At 38.4% G+C, this 20,291-nt stretch overlaps 2 protein-coding genes and 1 long non-coding RNA gene across 3 annotated transcripts in view; 2 read left to right on the forward strand and 1 right to left on the reverse strand.

Moving 5' to 3' along the window:
- The window catches only part of LOC103131283 (F-BAR and double SH3 domains protein 2-like), a 40,614-nt gene extending 37,103 nt beyond the window's left edge, over positions 1–3,511 (forward strand). The window contains exon 20 of the mRNA XM_007542888.2: positions 258–3,511. Coding sequence (XP_007542950.1) covers positions 258–341 — 84 coding nt within the window. The 3' untranslated portion in view covers positions 342–3,511. The remainder of the gene's footprint in view (positions 1–257) is intronic.
- LOC107834738 (uncharacterized) overlaps positions 1–3,989 on the reverse strand; it is an 11,263-nt gene extending 7,274 nt beyond the window's left edge. Inside the window, exon 1 of the long non-coding RNA XR_001660552.1 lies at positions 3,841–3,989. This is a non-coding gene — a long non-coding RNA (uncharacterized LOC107834738). The remainder of the gene's footprint in view (positions 1–3,840) is intronic.
- Positions 3,990–5,509: 1,520 nt separating this feature from the next.
- rsf1b.1 (remodeling and spacing factor 1b, tandem duplicate 1) lies at positions 5,510–20,286 on the forward strand (the record flags this gene model as incomplete). The annotated part of the gene is made up of 16 exons (XM_007542889.2): positions 5,510–5,701; positions 8,559–8,650; positions 9,299–9,391; positions 10,027–10,232; positions 10,326–10,444; positions 11,246–14,193; positions 14,298–14,579; positions 15,396–15,500; positions 15,591–15,670; positions 16,551–16,605; positions 16,689–16,801; positions 18,060–18,127; positions 18,256–18,469; positions 18,547–18,761; positions 19,315–19,494; positions 19,799–20,286. Coding segments are annotated over exons 1-16 (5,412 nt in total), but the record flags the coding sequence as incomplete, so codon positions are not given.
- Positions 20,287–20,291: the final 5 nt, after the last annotated feature.

A 20,291-nucleotide genomic window follows, 5' to 3' on the forward strand; every position in this document is an offset into this window, starting at 1 on the left:
CTTCATATAATAATGAATTGGAGCTGTCTTTATTTTATTGTTTTGGTGTTAGAAAGGTTTGAAAACTTACCTTGAAAATGCTTAAAAAGTGCTCGAATTTTACTGTGGGAAGAGAGTGCAAACCCTGTAGTATTATTTTGTTGTATTTTTCAAACAGAGTAGGGTGTATTTTCCTTTTTTTTTAATTTTTTTATCATGATTGTATTTTGAAAAGCAACTTTGTTGTGATTTTGTCTGTCCTGTTGGGTGTGTTGCAGGTCCGTGCAGCTCCTCCTCCCCCAAAGCAGCATCCTCGCGGCCAGGTAAAGCGCCGGGAGGAGGTGGAGATCACGCTGGTGTGAAACTGCTCTAACACCGACACCCCCAAATAAACCGGAGGACGCTTAACGCCCCGAGAGAGCCTGGAGACGTCCGGAACCTCAGAGGGTCGGAATAATGTGCCTTTATCGTCTGTTTTTCCTGCTCAGTTAACGCAAACGAGGAACATCATCTGCTTTATCTGCATCTGGAATATTTACAATACCAAAAAAAAATTACATTTTCTCCTAGTAAATTAAGGGAAGTTTACAGAAAAGGAAACAACTCGTAGTCAGCAGAGTGGATTGCACTTTAAGGAACACTTTTGAAGCCACGTTGACTTCCTGGAGGTGATTAGCTCCACATAATTTACTGATTTTCAGTAAGTTTGGCCTCATTTAAACCGGTTCACGTTAAATTTACAATTTAAAATTTACCCTAAAGCTCATTAAGAAAACAAATTTAACTCTTAATTATGTTTTATCTTTTCAACTTTTAATAATTTAAGTTCTTGATTATGATGATATGTAATTTAAATTTGCATCCTCATCTTGTGTCTGGAAGTGGGCTGTCGCTTTTAGATTCAGCACAAAGTCCAGATAAAACGTTGAAATTCATAATTAAAAATGTGGCTTAGTTGCAGGTGTTAAGATTTTTGTACTATGTAACAGAAAATCTTAGCTTCTCTCATTATAATGTGATTCGTTTTATTTTCTAATTTCTTAAAAATATGTAAGCATTTAAATACCAGCATGGAAATGAATGCAGAAACAGTGTCTCATTAAAACGGCAGTTTTCTCATTGGGGAAAAAAAAGAAAATATATTAAAACAAAGTTTTTTGTTAAAATAAGAAAAAATGTTAAAACAGAAAAAGTTTTCTCCACAACATGAGAAAAAGACGTTAAATAAACTGCACTTGTCAAAAACAGTAAAAGTGTTGTAACGAGAAAGTTTTTTTGTTAAAAGAAAAAATGTTGAATTGAAAAACGTTGACGCTGTAATGAGATATAAAAACACGCTCCTCTGACAGATTTCTTGCTTAAGAGATATTTTAGTTTTAATGACATAAAATAAATCTTGTATTAGTATTTTGTGTTTTTGATATTGTTTAAACCAGAAGGTTTTCTCGTTTAAAAGAGCTTTTGCTCCTGAGTTTATTTCCTGGCAGTTAAGAGCTTCCGCACTCATCTAATGAATATTAGAGGAGGCAGGATTTAGCTGCTGATGCTAATCACCTCCTGGCTTCTTATTTATTTGTTTTCCTGCTGAAAAAGAAATAACTTCCCCACGGTCCATCTTTTCAATCCCAAGCTGAAGAATACTGTGATAAACAATAAAGTTTGATTCATTTTATGGATATTTTCAGGCCATTCATGCTTTTCTTGGCCAAAACCATGCTTTTAAATTCTACTTTCAACTTGTTTAGTTTTATTTTTCAAAGTACGAATAAGATGGAAATCTTCCTAAGTTATAAATCTGTCAGAAACTACAATGTTATCCTCATTTATTTTTTATTAAATGTCACACTTTTCCATCTTACAGATTAAAATTAGTGGCAGATTATTATTATTATTATTTTTTTACATTTTTATGTGCCCAATCAGAGCGATCTTTTACTGCTAATTTTTTTTGTGTTCCTGATAAAGTAGCAGCTTCCTGATCACATGACCCGCCGATAAAATAAAACTCTGGTCTGATCCCGACTCCACACGGCCGAGGCCGGTCCTCTCCGCCTTCAACGCAGCGTAACTGGAAACAGTTACACCAACAAAGGGAAAAGTGGCAATTCTGTTTGTTTTTCTCCTTTCAGTGACTTCCTCTTTGTTTTTTTGTTTGTTTTTTTATGCCCTTGTTTTCGCTTTAGAAGCAGTTTAAGGAATCCTGTAACATAAACACACACTTAGTGTAACGTCTTGTTGTTTTTGTGTCCTGACATCCAGTTTTGGATGTTTTTGTGATGTTCAGGGTTTCTTCGCAGTCTGAGGGAAAATAAAAAAATCTGGAATATGATTTCAGGATTTTTCAGGTCTGGAAAAGTGGAAAAATAAGAGAAAAGGAAAAAAAATCTCCAGACTTTGTTCCCTAAATGCTCAGCTTCCTTCCTTCTTTATGTCCTCCCTCTCAACCTTCTGTCTTTGTCCCTTTTTTCCCTTCCTTGTGTCATCTTTCCTTCCTTACCTCCCTCCTTCAATCCTTAATTCCATCTATTTTTTTCCATCCTTGATGGCCTCCCTTCCATCCTTCCTTATGTCCTTTATTCCTTTCTTGTATCCATTCTTCCCTCCCTCCCAGTTTCCTTCCTTGTATCCTTTTTTCCCTTCCTTTCTTTCTTGTATCTCTCCATCACTCCTTCCCTCCTTCCTTCCTTATGTTTTTATCTTTAAAATTTTAGGAATTAAATCTCGAGTTCCTTTTTGATGGAAGCCGTTCAGGAACCCTGCAGATCATTCAGATTGTTCCATCTTAATGTTTTTTACCATCTGGGGCAGCTAGCAACCACTGGCCGGAGCTACTAGCAGCTACTAGCTGGAGATGCTAGCAGCTGCTAGCTGGAGATGCTAGCAAACGCTAGCTGTCCCATTTCTTAGCGAAGCACTTTCTTCACGTCTTCTTGTTCCCTCTCAGTATTGTTGATGTTTGAGGTTTGTTTGAAAGCCGTATTCGTATAAAAGCATTTATTTTATCAGCTCTTTGTGTTATTTAGCCTTAAATAGCCACCGTAGTGTCTTTACTGCTTCTGTTTTTGAAACATGAATAGTTTACAGAAAACTTGGAGATGGATATCTGTAAAAGAAAAAAAAAGAAAAAATAATAATAGCATTTTCTCTGTTTGTTTCACTAGATTCAGAAATAAAGACCTTTTTATTAAACAGTAGATAATTAGATCAGAGGGAAAGAGATATCTGTCAGCCTCGTTGCTGTGTTCTCATTGATCTCCTTGAGATCTGAATGACATCAAACTTATTTTTGAAGTTTGCGTTTACCCTGTTGTATTAAAATGAAATCAGACTGACGTCTCGTTTCCATCAGAGACGTTATTGTTGTTGTTTTAAACCTGCTACTGGTCCTGATTTAACGCCCAGTTCACTGATAAAATTCCCATTTTTAATGTTGGCTCTGCAGACATTAAATCTTCAGATTTACACACCAGTGGATGTTTGACTGTATTTATTGTGTACAAATAAATGTGAAATAAAGATAGCTTAAACGAAACAACCAAGACTCCACTCTCTTCTCTGGTTTGTTGTATTTTAAATATTTTATATAATAAAGTCTGCAAAGATCTCAGAACTTCAGGCATGTTAGAACGGCCCTTAGCAGCTGGAGGAAGTAGGAGACTTGAGGCAGAGAAACAGTGCAATCCCACTGGGAGTTTATTCACCAACATATAACACACAGACAACCCTGCTTACAAAGGCCTAGGGTCTCAGCAGCAACCACCCTAATGTGGCCAACATGCAGCCTTTTATAGTCCCTGGCTGTTCCAATTAACAAACCCACCAAGAAACAGGGTAAAACAAAATACATACACACAAACAAACTGACAAAATAACAAAATCTTCAGAATAATATACATTACCAAATGCTATTCATTTTAAGCATCTCTAAAAACACATTTCTATCGGTATAAATATAAATCCAACATTAAATTTATAAAGTGCATAGCTCTATTGCTCCCCCTCTTCCATCTACTTTGACCTCTTCCGGAACCTTTAAAAGATGCTCTGGCCCCTGGGGAATCTTTTAGCCTGAACACCCTGCAGAGGAAGAGAGAGGTAAGCCACACCCACACAAAGCCTTCAAACATTTCAGTGCATTTCAGACAATCACCATAGATTATAGTTTGTTGTATTTTAACAGGACACCATCAGTTCCAGCTGAGATGCCACTGCATAAAAACACACAATCAATAAAATACTTCAATCTCTGTATCCGTTTCTTTTATCATTCAACATGAATTTTTTAATCATTTAACACACATTTTAAGTGTTGTACTTCCAAGTAATGAAGACCTTCATTACAAGGCATCTTCCAAATCTCAGCTTGGATTTAAGGGACGAACAGATGAACATTTCTGCAGTTTTTGTTTTTATAATGAAGAGAAAACTGGACCATCTACGCTCCAAGCTTCACCTCTGGTCTTAGACTGGGGTCTGCAACCAGCAAACCTTTAATATCTAGCTTAAGATTGTGTTAAATAAATTGGGTTTTTTAGACACAGAGATAATAAAATTTGTTCCATTGTCATACAAATTAGCCATTTCCCTTTAAATGTTTGGCATCTGAAACTTAATCATTTTAAGTGATTAGGATAAATAAATAACATTAATTGTTCACACTTGTTTTTTTTCTCCATTTAGATCTTAAAAGGATGTAGTTGTACCAAAAAATCCTATTTTTGTTCTAAATCTTTAATAGAGACTATTTGCAAATTAATTTGCTAAATTAGATTGTTGAAAACTCAATTTATTTCAGTACTTCAGCACCAATTGAGACACACTGTATAGATTAATTAGACAAAAACTGATGTTTTAACACCTTAATTTTGCTTAATCACGATGACTTTCTTCTAATGGTAAATGAAAACCTGACAATTAAAATTAGAATATTACATAAGACCAATTAAAAAAAAAAAAGTAGAAATGTGGGTTTAATGAAAAGTATGTTACTTCATAAAGGTTATTTCCAAATTGAAAGTGAATAGAAATTGTTTTGGTAACTCAGACTGACATTAACCCAGGATAAGTTTAATCTGATTTAACTTCAGACAGTGGAAAAAGCATTTGTGTTTTTTTATTCAGTGCATAAGCTTCCAATTTCAACTAATTATATATCACATGCCAGTCAGCTATATGACACTTATTAAATATATAGAATAAAATGCAGTACTGAGGAAAACACTTAAATACTTAATTTCTAGTGAAACATTTATTGCCATTTTTAATCCAATCAAATCCTAATATCCTGAAAGGGACAATTAGGGTTATTTCTATATTGACAACAAAAGTGAATGAATGGTTAAATATATCATTGTAATCCAAGAGAAAAGATTACAATTTATTTGAAAAGATACGTTTTTAAAATGTTTTTGTTTTCAGGAAAACAAATCACGTCATCTAAGTGTAAAAAACAAAGGATGGCACCTGTCTTGTACTTAGCATCCCTTGTTCCGGTATTGTTTTATTTTGTAACAACACCGGAAGTCGTGTGCACTTTCGCCGCTGGGGCTTGACACTGGTGTGGAAAAGATGGCTGCTTCGGCGGCAACAGCGAGTTCTCCCCCCGGTTTGTGTCCAAATTACGCCGTGGTTTGCTCGTTCCTGGAGCGATACGGAGCCCTGTTGGACTTGCCGGAGCTCACCTTCCCTCAGCTGGAGAGATACCTGCAGGACACATCCTCAGGTAGGGTGAGAAAGCCCGCAGCAGGAGGCTCGGAGGACGCGGAGAGGCTCCTGCCTTGCATTAATGATAATGGGACTGAGCTAACGTGCTAACCGCTAATGTTAGCTGTTATTGTGTGGATTTTTTTAACCTTCGTGTTTACTTAAACTCAATTCCACCGCCTCCCAGCCATGCTATTCAAGGTTTTAAACGTCTCCCCGCATATTTCCATGTTGATTAAAACGTAAACATGTCGATTTGTTCGATGTTTTCTGTCACTTTTTAGCTTTTGAATTGAGCTTAATTTTTCCCCAGCCTTTATCTGCTTCTCGTGCAACAACACAAGCATAAATGTGCGGTGAAAACACTGTCTGTGTGTTCGTGGGCGTGATGCGAGTTCTCGCAATAAGCCGTGTAAAACCGTATGCTGCTGATAAATCGGTCAGAGTGTTACACGGATGTTGGATTATGCACTTTATTTACAGTTAAATATATTCTCAGGTAGTGGATAGCTGAGCTGAGGCTAAGTTAGCTGCAAGGGTGACGAAATCCGGCTTGACTTTCAAAATAAAACTCATTTAAATACCCAAGCAGACTTATCATCATGTATTTTCCTATTTACAAGTAACTTCAGCAAGTACTTGTATTACTTAGGCAAGTTAGTCTTTGTGAATAATATTTTAATCTATTTTAAATGTGTGTTTATGTTGTTTAAAATGTCGATACGTTGTCTTCCGGTGCTTATTGTGGCTAACTTGACGCTTTTCGTGCGCTTCCTATTTGAAGTGCTGCTGATTGGGGTTTAATTTCTACCTCTCATTAACATGTGCTCAAGCTGCACTGTGGAAACTTTATTTTATTAAATTAATCGTAATGAAAAATCCTAAATAGATCCAACGTGATGCATTTTCTCAGAGCAGCGTGATGTGTTCATTAGATTAGATTGAGTTTATCTCCACTCTAAGGAGCTACTTTTAAATGCTGACATGTAATGGCAATAAATCATCTAAGGGGGGCGCTATGTTATTGTTTAAAACAACTTGCAGCAACAGGTAGAGAAAACGCACCCCTTCATAATATTGAAAACCTGCAGCTCGTAATGTTACAGAATGTCTTCAGGTGTAAAATTGCCATAATTTTAAATTCAAACATACAAAAATACCTGATTTTATTTTTATTTTAAAATAAATCATCCTTTTTTGAGTGTGAATCAACCCAAAATGACAGAAAAATGCTTTTAAATTTGAGTTTTAAATTTGTCTTTAAGTTTGTGTGACATGTTTATTTGTAAATTATGGAATAGATTTACAGTCATTGATCTTTATTGCTGTAAAATTCTGTCTGAACTTCATGGACCGCTCAGACAAAATGATATGGTTGAAATAGTTTTCATTTAACTGAACAGGTCGTCTCAGTCAAAACAAGTAGATTCACTCATTTGTTAGAAAGTAAATTAATAGAAAGGGCAAATATCCTTTGTATTCATTTGAAAGAAATAATGTTACATATTTAATAAAAATATTATGAATGATATAAAGACAGCAAGTTTGTTTATAGATCAGTAATAAAATTCAATCTTAAAAATGCTCTTGTGGTGGCGCAGGGGCAAAGCACAACCCATGTATTGAGGCCTTAGTCCTAATGCCAGTGGTTGCAGGTTCGATTCCTGGCCTGGTGACATTTGCTGCATGTCTTCCCCATCTCTCATAACCCTCTTTCCTGTTGAACTACTTTTGAGTAAAGGCCACTAGAGCCAACAAAACCTTTAAAAAATGCTCCTGTGATAATATTTAATAATCCAAATACTAAGCAACAGTGTTTAAAATTCTGATTTTTATTTTAGTGTAACTTAATCCATCCATTTTCTTATACCCTTGTGGGGTCAGGAGGGTTGCTGGTGCCTGTCTCCAGCTGACATAGCAGGCAAGAGGCAGGGTACTACACCCTGGACAGGTCACCAGTCTGTCACAGGGCAACACAGGACAAACAACCATGCACACACACACACCTGGGGACAGACAGTCATGTTTTTGGACTGTGGGACGAAACCAGAGTACTGGGAGAAAACCCACTGGGAATTGAACCCAGAACCTTCTTGCTCCAAGGCAACAGCTCTACCAACTGCGCCACTGTGCAGCTCTGTGCAGCTCTTTAATTTTCTTGCTTTTTTCTTATAGATGCAACTTATTTTTATACCTTCTATAAAAACAATTTTTAATATTTTAAGCCTAAAAAAATTAGTTCACCTAACTAAATTATTTGGAAAATGTTGCCTTTTTTATTTATTTATTTATTTTTTATTTTTTTAACTTTTATCAGCAAAGTCATTTTTTTCTTATAGATGAATCTATAAGAACCATTTTTAGTGTGTATTTATATATATATAAATATAATTGTAAGAATGTATCTAATTATTAGTGTAAGCTGTCTTTCATAATTTTATTTTCAAATTTAAAAAGATTAAAAAAAAAGTAGTCCATAAAATTAACCAAAAATTCCTTATTTATTTCATTTATTTGTTTTCTATCAGGGTAATAGGTTTACAGTGTATTTTTATTTGTATTTGTATTTTCTCTGTTATGTTTTCATTATGTTTCACTTATTTATTTAATCTGAATTTTCTGGTTTTAAATCTAGAGAGACTCATCCAGGTGTTTGTCTTCCTTTACATTTTCCTCCTGTAAAGCTGAATTGAATTGAATTTGAATTGTCTTGCAAATAAGCTTCTCTTCTTAGAACCAAATATTGATATCAGCCCAGAGTTTCAGGTCGGTGAATCCACGTTGAGGAAGAGTCAGCATGTTGTTTAAAAACTTGTTAATCTGCTCAGATCCAGGTGTGAATCTGTCATCCAGGTAACGTTTCCCTGTCTCCTCAGTTCCAAAGCTGCTGGTTGATCTTCATGTCAAGCTGCTAAGGAAGATTGGGAAGTCGGTTTCTGCAGACAGATGGGAGAAATACCTCGTCAAGGTAAGCTCTCAGCCTTCAGGCTGCTTAGTGGAAAAGGATGAAGTTTGCTTTTATGATTTTAAATGTCTGCAGAAGGAAGAATGGAAAAAAGAAATGTGGTTTTCAGACTGTTTTATGCAATATTTACCTACTTTATGTATCACATTCTGATTTTTAGCACTTTAGCTTCAAGTTCAACTGGCCCTCTGGTTCATTTGTTTGAAGATCATAGAATCCAGCTTCTTGCCATCAGGTCAAAGATGAAACTGAGAAATGCTTTTGCATCAATCAATCCTGAACCTGAGCGCTAACCAGGATGAATTTCTATTTTTTGCTAATTTTTCCAGAGTGACTGTTCGTATATAAATATATGTAAAGACCAATGCTTTAATGCAGAACAAATCTCAGACTTGACTTATCATAAAACAGCTGGGTTCTGTTTTCAGCTGCAGATTTTGCTTTAAAAATCAACATTTTCCCAATTTCATAAATTAAATCAAGACGCAGTTGGTTATAAGTACGTGAAACTTTGCATGTCTTGTTTTTGTATCATTCAATAATAATAAAACAAAGTATCTGACATTACTCAAGTTAATAGTTTAATGGTTTCTCTTGGTAAATAGTTTTTTCCCCTGGAGTTTCAGTCAGTCAGTTTTGTTTTTGTTGCAGATATGCCAGGAGTTCAACACAACCTGGGCGTGGGAACTGGAGCAGAACGGCTACAAGGAGCTGTCCATGGAGTGCAAGACAGACATCCTGAAGGTAAGAGTCTGCTGGGCCCACTAATGAAAGTTTACTTCTTTATGCGTTTAAACTGAATTTAATTTCAGTTGATAAAACTTAGCAGGTTTGGATTCATGACCCAGTCCCTTCAGGATTTCATGATCGTTTGTATTTTCTTTGTTTCTTACAATAAAAATCACAGATTTTGTGGTTTTATTTTAGAAACATTTGCAAGGTTTTTTGCAATGTTTCTTCCTCAGTAATCTGCTTCTATCTGCATATATAAGAAAAACATGACAAGCAGACGGATTGGACACAAACATTTTTAGTCTTTGAAGAATTTAATTAGCTCAATTTTTGTTACTGGGCTTTAAGTTGACATTAAGTAAGGATGAGGCAGCAGCGACTGAGTATAATGGCCTCGCTAAGAAAATAACAAAATAAAATTACAAAAATAAAGTAAAAAAATTATGACTTTATTCTCAAAATATTACATTGTTGCAATATTAGGGCTTCATTCTTGTAATAGTACTACTTTATTTTCTTATAACTTTATTTTTGTAATATTTTAACTTTATTCTGATAGTATTGTGATTTTATTCTTGTAATATTTAAACTTTATTCTTGTAAAAAAATTTCCATCATTTTCCCTATTTTCCTTGTTCTTGCTTCAGTATTTATGTGAGATCCAATTCGACGAGAATGTGAAGTTCAAGACCGCCATCAACGATGAAGATCCGGACAAAATGCGGCTGCAGCCGATTGGCCGGGACAAGGACGGGCAAATGTATTGGTTCCAGCTGGACCAGGACGACAACGTGCGGGTTTACGTAGAAGAGCAGGATGACCTGGACGGCGCGTCCTGGAAATGCATCGTTAGGTTGGCTGGCATCTAAATGCTCCAGCCACAGTAAAACAATGTCTTGATGTCTGCAGACTGATCAGTAAAATGTGTTTATTTTTCCTCCTTTAGAACCAGAAATGACTTAGCTGAAGTTGTCGCTCTCCTAAAGACACAAATCGATCCCGAGCTGCTGAAGAGAGACCTGGAACAAAAAAGTAAAGCAGAGGGGGAGGCAGACAAAGACAAAGGTTGGACTGCTGAAGCCCCATTTTTACACCCTGATCATGAAATAATCAACCACAGGAGCACTTTTGGAGATCAATAGAGGAAAAATCCACTGCACAGTTAGTTTATTCCAGTAATTTTGTTCAAATTCTTTCAAAATAAGCAATAAATCAATTAATTGCGTTATAAGGCACAATCATTTTCTCTACAGACAACAGTCTTTAGAGAGACCTGCCCCTCTAATGTCATTGAAAAGCCGACATTTTTGAGAAACGCTGCAAGATAGTTTACATTACCTGTCCCTTTTGCCTGTTTTCCCTGTCTAAGCTGAAGGATGATTATTTTTCAGAATGCAGTTTTGGTCACGGAGATTTCATAATCCATTTTAATTATTGTTGTTTTGTTTATTTTTAAAATGTTTTCCAGTTCCACTGTAAATGTTTTTTAGAATTTTTTTTTATCTTTGATACCAGATACCAGAATTAATAAGCCTGCACTTTTATTAAGTTATTAAGTTGAAAATGGTCTCAAAATAACATTTTATCATTTATCGCCATAATTTCTGGGACAATTTATTGTGACAATCCTACATAGAGTCTTGATGAATTAGTTTTTTGCCTATTAGCTGTAACACTAATATTAATGGAAAGTTTAGTGGAAGAAAAGAATCACATTTTATTTATTTACAAAATATTTTGATTTAAAAATCCAAAATACATTTCAATTAATTTTTGAACTGAAATTCAAAGATTTGCATTTGAATTAAAATGTTAAATTTTGAATTGAATCCAAACCCATCTCATGCTTTATGTCTTGTTTTTAAGGCGACACAAAAAAGGCTGACGATACGTCGGATGAAGACCTGAAAGACAAAAATGAAGGAACAGAAAACTCGGAGGTGAAACCAGAAAGCAAACTGCCACTAAACGGCGTCATCGAAGCTAAACTGGAGCCAGAACTCGTTTCAGAAACCGTCAGCACCAAGGCTCAAAGCATCAAAGAGGAGCCAATGGAGGCGGCGGACTCCAAACCGCCTCCGACCGACCCGACGCCACACTGCACCGCTGTAAAGGGAGAGGAGGTGAAGAAGAGCGGCTCGGAGGAGATCCAGCAAACCCTGAAAAATGACCAGCAGGCCAAAATCCCACTGAAGAAACGGGGAATGAAGTTCAGCGAGGACTTTGGTGAGAAAAACGGCACCATCACAGCACAAAATCTCTCTGTTCCCGAGTCAAATCTGGAGCAGAAAGTTCAGAGAATAAACGATCAGGTGAACGGCGAAGTTTTGCCTCCAGTGGACGGAGAACCCGAGAAACAGAGAAGTAAAGATAAACCCACGGAAAACCTTCCTGCTGCTGCTGCAGGTGGCAATAAATCACTCCAGGATGACTCGACAAGAACTGAAGAAAAGAAAACTGAAAACAGAGAAACAAACAAACCTCCCCAAGAAGCAACGCTGGCGTGTGAAGACGGGGACAAATCATCCAATCAGGAAGAAGAGGAGAAAATGGACGAATCCGAACCAGCAGAGGTCAAAGCAAAAGAAACAGGTGAAGCAAATCCTGATGGTAACATCAGGATTTCCATTTCCTGTGTGGAAACGGACGTATCCGAATCGAAAAAAGAGTTGAGTGTTGGCGAGTCGGATTCATCTGAAGCGAAAGACATGAAGGAAAGCAACAAAACTAAAGACATGGATCTTGCACAGGAAGTTTCTGCAGAGAAAGATCTGACGAAAAAAGATTCTGCAGAGAAACGTCAGACAATAAAAGATTCTGCAGAGAAAGTTCAGACGACAAAAGATCCTGCAGAGAAAGTTCAGACGATAAAAGATCCTGCAGAGAAAGTTCAGATGATAAAAGATCCTGCAGAGAAAGGTCAGATGAAAAAAGATCCTGCAGAAAAAGTTCTGGTGACAAAAGTTCCTACAGAGAAGGATCCTACAGAGATAGACTCTGCAGAGAAAGATTCAACGGAAAAAGATCCTGTGGCGAAAGATCCAACAATAAAGGAGCTAATGACAAAGGATCCTGCAGAGAAAAATCCTCCAAAGAAAGATCCAATGATCCTTTCTCCTGTAGAGAAAGATCAGACAAAAAACTTCTCTGCAGAAAAAGATCCTGCAGAGAAAGATTCGACAAAGACGTCTGTAGGGAAAGATCCTGTGGCGAACGAACAGTTGATAAAAGAGTCAATGACAAAAAATCCTGCAGAGAAAGTTTCTCCAGAAAAAGATATTGTAGAGAAAGATTTGACAAATGTTTCTGCAGAGAAAGATCCTACAAAGAAAGATTTGACGACAAAAGATTCTGTAGAAACAGATCAGACAAAAAATGTCTCTGCAGGAAAAGATTCTGTTGAGAAAGATCTGGTGACAAAAGTTCCAGTGGAGAAATATTGTGCAGAGAAAGATTCAACAAAAAATGTTGTGGCAAGAGATCCAACAATAAAAGATTTAACAGCAAAAAATCCTGCAGAGATGGAGTCTGCAAAGAAGGATCAGACGACAAAGATTTCTGCAGAAAAGGGCCCTGTGGCGGAAGATTTGACAAAAGATCCAACAAAAGATCCTACAGAGAGAGATTCAACAAAAAAAGATTCTGTAGAAACGGAGTCTGCAACGAAGGATGTGCTGAAAAAAGTTTCTGCGGAGAAAGATCCAGCAGAAAAGGATCCTGTGGCTAAAGATGCAATGAAAACAGGTCCTGTAGAGAAAGACCTGTCGGAGAAGGATTCAACAATAAAGGATCCTTCAGATAAAGATCCTGCGCAGAAATCTGCAGAACCTAAAGCTACGATAATTCAGTGTGCTGATGCAAAAACAGACAAACCAATAATCACTGACAAATCAGGAGAGAGAACAGAAGCACCTCATGTAAACAAAGACAAATCAGAGTCAGGTACACCAAACAGAAAGAGTGACGACGTTGAAGAGGTGAGTTCAGAAAATCGACAAGACGTAAAGAAAGATTCAAACTGCAAAGATGGTACGATATGCGACTCCAGGCTTACAGGAGAAGAATCGGGTGATGAAAACAATCAGACGAAGATGCAAACCGATGAGAAAAACTCTGAACAGAAATCCTGCGAACAGACAGATAAACCATCCAGTCCTGCTGAGAAGAAAAAATCCCCCAAAGAAACAGGATCTAAACGGAAAGAGGAGGAAGTGTCGTTGACAATCAAGGAGCCACCATCAGAAAATAAGAAAGAAATTTCGCCTGACAAAGGAAAGGAGGATGATTCCCAAAAAAGTGAAATAACGGATGAAGAAGCTCAGAAGCAAAACAAAACTGAGTCGAGTCCAACAAATTCAAGCAAAGAATCAGAGTCCTCAAAAGAAATGCCAGAAAAACAAACCAAAGGAGCAGCCGGCGACGCGCCTGCAGACTGCAGCAGGAAACCAGAACAGGTGCGGAACGGCGACGGGGGCTCTCCACCACAAGAGGGCGCACGTCGACGAAATAGGCCACCGGCGCACAGAAGAAGAGCCGAGCTGCAGAGGGAGGATCGCCACGGTGACTCGGAGTCAGACACGAACACGGGGCGGTGTCTGAGGCGGTCGCCGAGGATCTCCAGGCCAACGCAGAAGGCCGTGGAGGTTCAGGAGAAGAAGATGGAGAAACTCCCGCCCACTCCTTTTGCTCAGGACCATGACAAAGACCAAGACAAGAAAGAAGAGGAGGAGGAAGAGGAAAAGGCGGATGTGAAGACTGTTCAAAAGAAACCCAAAGAGAAAAAGGCTGATCAGGAGGGCCAGCCAAAACCCAAAGTAAGACCAATATCTGGTTATTATTTCTGATCATTTTTAAACTGATCCAGGGATTTTTATATATATTTTTTTTTTGTTACTAAATTGAATTGTTTTGTTTTCAGGGGAGAAAAAGGCGGAGAACTCGGTGGTCCAACACTCGAACGCGCAGGAAAAGGAAAAACTCTGACGACGAGGACGAGAACAGCGAGGAGTCATTGAGCGAAGAGGAGGAGAGCGAGGAGGAGGACGACAGCGACGAAGACTACAAGGTCGAGCGAAGCCGGAAGAGGAGGAACCGGAACCGGGAGAGGCGGAGCTCGGACTCGTCCACGTCTTCCGACGACGATCTACCTCCAAACGACGACCCGTGCAAACACTGTGGTCTTCCAAATCATCCTGAGCTGGTGGGTGGGCGGGGCCTCTGCTGGTCTGCAAACCTTCAGCCATTCCTTGAAATATTTAGTTTTTTTCTTGATCACCAATTAATGCAGACAAAACAAACAGTACAGATTAGCAAACAGATAATCTGTAAAATAACCAATCAGATAAGCAAAGAGAACAAAGAGCAACAAAGGAGAAACAGACAAAACACAGAACAAGTGTTGTCACAACAAAAATGAAATTCTTTATATATGGGTTAGAAGGCTGTTTTTCTTTTGTAATCATTTCCAGAGTTTTGCATTAAGACCTGCAACTAACAATTATTTTACTAATCGTTTATCCTGACAATTAATTGATTAATCAGATGAGAAAAGTCAGCACAATCTGAAGAAATTTTGTTGATATTTTGATATTTTTCACTTAAGCCTTTTTCAGAAATATTTTAAAAGATGTAAATAAACGAAACGAGCTGATCATATAATTTCAGTCGTAGGGATTTTTACGATCCAGTTAAAAGTATTTTTCTACCAATGAGGCGCAGTCATGAGTCAAAGATACTTTAGCTTTAGTTAGTTATGTTTTGTTCATTGCAGCTATGTGTATTTTTTTATTTTTTTATTAAAACTGCATTTTAGGGTAAAAATGTCAGATAAAACCAAAAATTGTCATTTTTACTGAAAATCCAAAAACTGGGTACCTGATTGAACGACCTCTAGGTTAATAGAACAAAAAGAGACAAAAACATCCTTGAAATGATAACGTTTATATAAAACGGAGCAACAAAATGTATGAGGATGCAAACAGAATCTTTTGTGTCTTGATCTGACCGTCTCCTGCAGATCTTGCTGTGCGACTCGTGTGACAGCGGCTACCACACCGCCTGCCTGCGGCCGCCTCTCATGGTCATCCCGGATGGAGAATGGTTCTGCCCGCCCTGTCAGCATGTACGTTCATGCCAGACTGTCGCTAACCAAAGATACAAGTGGGAAAGAGCTCTGAATGAGGGATGGATGTTCTTTTGTTTCCATCTGCAGAAGCAGCTCTGCGACAAACTGGAGGAGCAGCTGCAGAACCTCGACGCCTCATTGAAGAAGAAGGAACGGGCCGAGAGGAGGTGGGACTTTCTTCTTCTGCTTTCAATTATAGTTCTCATTTCTGCTCTCCCACTGACCCACTACAGCCTTCTGTTGTCAATGTTTATGTGCTTCTTTACACCAGAAAATTATTGATTGATTGACTAATGACTGATTGGTTGACCTAAACAGGAAGTCTGCTTTTGACCAAATATCACTACAGCAGCTTTAGCCCCACCCACTGGCTTTAAGAAGGAAGACCAACATTCCCCACTAGGGAAAATCATGTATCTTGCAACATATCAGATTTTTTTTATTATTTTTATCAATTACTTATTTGGTTTTAAATGTAATTTTGTATTTGTTTACAGATTTAAATTAACATACTTCAGTAGTCATTCAATGAGTTGCTTATTTTTTTTTATATTTGGCATTTTGGGACCTCCATACTTGACCGTCTTTCATTTGATGCATTTAATAAGTTCACATATATTGTGCTGTATGTTTTAAGCTATAATCACTGAAGATATTCCTGGCAAAAAAACACCTTAAAATAAATTTTTAGGGTTTAATGACATGTACAAAGAAAAATAATCCATCTATAGTTTATCGTTTGGTTTTTCTGTTTTAAAACAAAATCGCAAGAAAAAAAGCTCTTCTTTCCTTTTTCAAATACAACCGCTGTTCAATCCACAATTTCCCAAATGGTGCACCAACAAAATATAAAGTTGTTTTTGCTTTAACTATTAAAATAAAATAAAAAAATCTGAAATTCAGTTTTTCTCATTTATTTTATAAACGACTAAAACAATTTTTTCCCTTATATTTTGAAACGAAAAACCAAAACAAATCAGTTTTGAAATTAGGTTTTGAACTGCAGCAGCTGTTTATAATTGCTTGATGCGTTTTGAACTTGTGCAGGAAGGAGCGGCTGATTTATGTGGGAATCAGTGTTGAGAACATCATCACGCCTTCTGTAAGTACAAACCAGGCCTGGCCGGACACCAAGTGGCTCGCCTGCTCATGTTTGTGAAATAAAAGATGTTGAACCCGTCGCAGGTGGAAGTGGAGCAAGAAAAACCTGAGGTCGTCATCAAGGAGAAGAAAGAAGCAAAGCGGAGTAAGAGCTGGGGTCGCAGATCGACGAGGGCCAAGAAAACCATCAGCTACAGGTCTGAGGCAAACATTAATACAACTGTCAAGTTTTTTGCTCTCTTTAAACCACCTCAGCTTCTGCCCAAACTTGAAAAAGCTTGTTTCCCTCAAAGAAATGCAGGAACCACTCATCTCAGCGACATCTTTTATTTATCTTCTCTTCTTGTCTTTAGATTATTTCAGTTGACAGTGTAAGACCACCATGACTTCACATAAGTAGTCAGAGAAGTCACAGAGCAGGTTGAAAACCTACAAACAAATGGAAAAAAAAAAACAATTACAGATCACAATGAACTAATTAACTAGTTTTCCAGGTAATGTTAACAATCTACTTTTAAGCTGACAGTGAATGAACAAACAAACTACATTCCAAACACATAAAACCCATTACATCACCAAGGCTAATTTGGTTTTCTGTATGCAGATTAAATGATATAAACTGGGCATAACGTCCAGTTCCTACCAGTGGTCTTTGTGGAAGCTTGAAGCTCTTTGTCTGCAGAGATCATTGTGAGCACAGGTGTGCCAAGTTACCTTAGAGACTTCAGATGGGCCTGAGTCGTGAAGGGGATGGGTGCGCTTGATTCTCTGTGATGCGTGTCCCAGTTGGGTGGAAATGGCAGATGCACTCACAAGTGTACCATTTGCCGTTTTAACTTGACAACAACAGAAGAAGAAAGAACACCCTCTTTCACGGTTTTAACTTGAAAATAAAAGTCATACACCCCAGATTTCATTTATAAAAATCGAAGTTTGTGAAAAACATATGCAACTTGTGCAACATCTTGAAATTTACGGAGTGGACTTGCAGCTTTATTTTTGCTGCAGAAAGCATCCAGAAGGGGGCGCACATGCGGAATAAATTGTGGTGGGATTACTGAAGAAAATGTCTGTGAGACATTTCAAACATTCAATTTTATTTTGGTTTACCTGGTTCCTTCTGTAGAACACTACTACAAAAAACAGTAACAAAGTAATAGATTATATATAACAGCAAATTAAAATGATCTTTTCTATTTTGTTATTGTTTTTATTTCCAAAGTATGGTGCTGAGAAAGTTTGAAAACTTGAAAATCCTTGAATTTTACTGTGGGAAAGCGTATGAACCCTGAACCAATTTGGGTGAAACTGTAAATGTTGTGATTAAAGTTCTATTAACCCTGATTCATGTAAAGTAAAACTATCCTTGTGAAATTGTTGGAAAAACTCATTAATGCGTACTGATGCATTAAATTACAAACATACACTGTGCGAACGACTGTTTTTGTTTTACAGATTTGATGAATTTGATGAAGCAATCGAGGAGGCCATTGAGGAAGACATCAAAGAAGCAGAAGGTGGAGGTAGGAAGGATCTTTATTTCTGATAAGTTTAATACTTTTGGAAATGTTCCATCCTGACTAAAAACACCTGAAAAAGCAGCTTTTTAATATTTGTATTTCATATTTTTACATGATAATTTTTAACACAGGAGCCGGTCGGGGTAAGGACATGGCAAACATCACAGGCCACAGAGGCAAGGACATCTCCACCATCCTGCAGGCGGAGGAAGGGAAGGAGAACGGCCGGCCGCCGCGACACAACGCCGCCCAGCGCAGGAAGAAGCGCCGGCGACTCAACGACCTGGACAGCGACAGCACTGTGGACGAAGAGGAGAGCGAGGAAGAGTTTCGCCTCAGTGAAACGTACGTTTTAACCCCTCGGTCTCGCCCTCAGCGCCGTGGTTTCCTGTCTCCACTGAACCCCTCGTATTCGGTTTCAGCTCGGAGGAAGAGTTTGTCGTGTCCGACAACGAGACAGAGCCGGAAACGGAGGCGGAGTCGAACGTCAGCGACCACGGCGGGCGGCGCCACTCGTCGTCGTGGAGAAGGAGGCCGCAGAAACGCAGGCAGAGCTCCAGGAAGAGGAGGAGACCCAAATGGTACTCGGACGATGAAGAGGAAGAGACGGATGATGAAGTGGAGGAGGACGACATTGGTAGGAAGACTCTGGAGGTTTTTAATCGTGCTGGACTTTAACTCTCTTATGTTTGGCTGATAAATGTGAACAAGGGAGGAAATGAAAATTAAACCTCTGTAGATTAACAGTGGCGCTAAAAGGGTTGGAATCAATTAAAAATGATGTTTTAATTATAAATCAGATCAAAATAAACAGATTTTCACATGATTTTTAAAGGGAGTTTGGGTCTGAAATACCAAGTTTTTATCTCTGCTTAATAATAAAGAAAATGTATCTCTCCATCTGTCATTGGTCCATTGTTTATCATCCATCTATCATCTCCATTAGTTGGTCAAACCGTAAATTCAACTATTTATTCATCATCCATCCGTCAAGCTAGTAGAGTTCTAGGAAAAGCTACAAAAAATTTAACTAAAAATGAAAAATCTGTTTTAAATTTATGCATAAAATAAAACAAGATCCCTAAATATAAAGGAATCTACAGCTTAAAGTCTTGTTTCCAGATTTTTTATTAAAAAAAAACATTTATAATAGTTTATTTTTACTAATTGAGTCTTGATTTCCCCTGCAGAGACGGAACGGTCGAGTGACTACAGCGACAGCGACCTGGACATGAGTCGGCGGCGGTCCCGGCGGAGCCACAAGAAGGAGGTGAACTACTGCGAGACGTCGGGGTCCGAAGCCTCTCAGGCTGGAACCAACCGGGCCAAGATGAAACCCAGGCGGTACCAGGACAGCTCTGACAGCGACGGTCAGTCAGAAACCGTCTCTGCTGCTAATCGGAGCAGCAGAATGCCTGGAATGTAATAAGAACATTCCTTTAGCTAAAAGTGACCTTAAGGAGTTCTGGATAGAACAGGTTTACAGAAAAAGGTTTTCCATTTTAACTGCAAAATGCATTTTGTACAGTTTTGGCGAATAGCAACTGTACACTCCAATTAACAATTAATTGGCTACTAAATTAGTTGACTGTTATTTCATCACTTAATCACGATTAATCCATTTAATCATTTCAGCCCTATTGTTGTTTCATGCGACGTTTTTCTTCCTTCCAGCGAGTTTCTCCAGAGACTCTGAAGACGAGTCGAAGGACCTGAAGGTGAAGCGAAGAGTCGATTCCTCCGAAGAAGACTCCCGGCAGCGGCGCAGGCGGCTGGCGCTGAAACGCAGGCGAGCGTCTCGAGACTCTGACTCTGACTCTGACTCAGACGACTCTTCAGAGGAGGATCGGCCTATACGAAAGCGAGTGAACCGCATCGACTCGGATGACGACGACGATGAGGAGGAGGAGCAGCAGGAGGAAAAGCCTAAGGAGACGAAGGTGGAGGAGGAGGAAGAAGAGAAGGAAGATTCAAAGGGAACAAACTCGTTGGACCGCCACACGGCAGAGAAGCAGCCCGCAAACGGACAGAGCGAGACGAAGAACTTGGACAGCGTCACAGCTCCACACCTGGAGACGCCTAAAACTGTGAGTTCCACACCGGCCGCCCCGAACGGACTGGCAGGGCAGGAAATGGTGGCACAGGACGACGACGAGGACGACCTGTT

This window comes from Poecilia formosa, unplaced genomic scaffold (genome assembly GCF_000485575.1).
Source record: "Poecilia formosa unplaced genomic scaffold, Poecilia_formosa-5.1.2 Scaffold738, whole genome shotgun sequence".
Lineage (NCBI taxonomy): Eukaryota > Metazoa > Chordata > Actinopteri > Cyprinodontiformes > Poeciliidae > Poecilia > Poecilia formosa.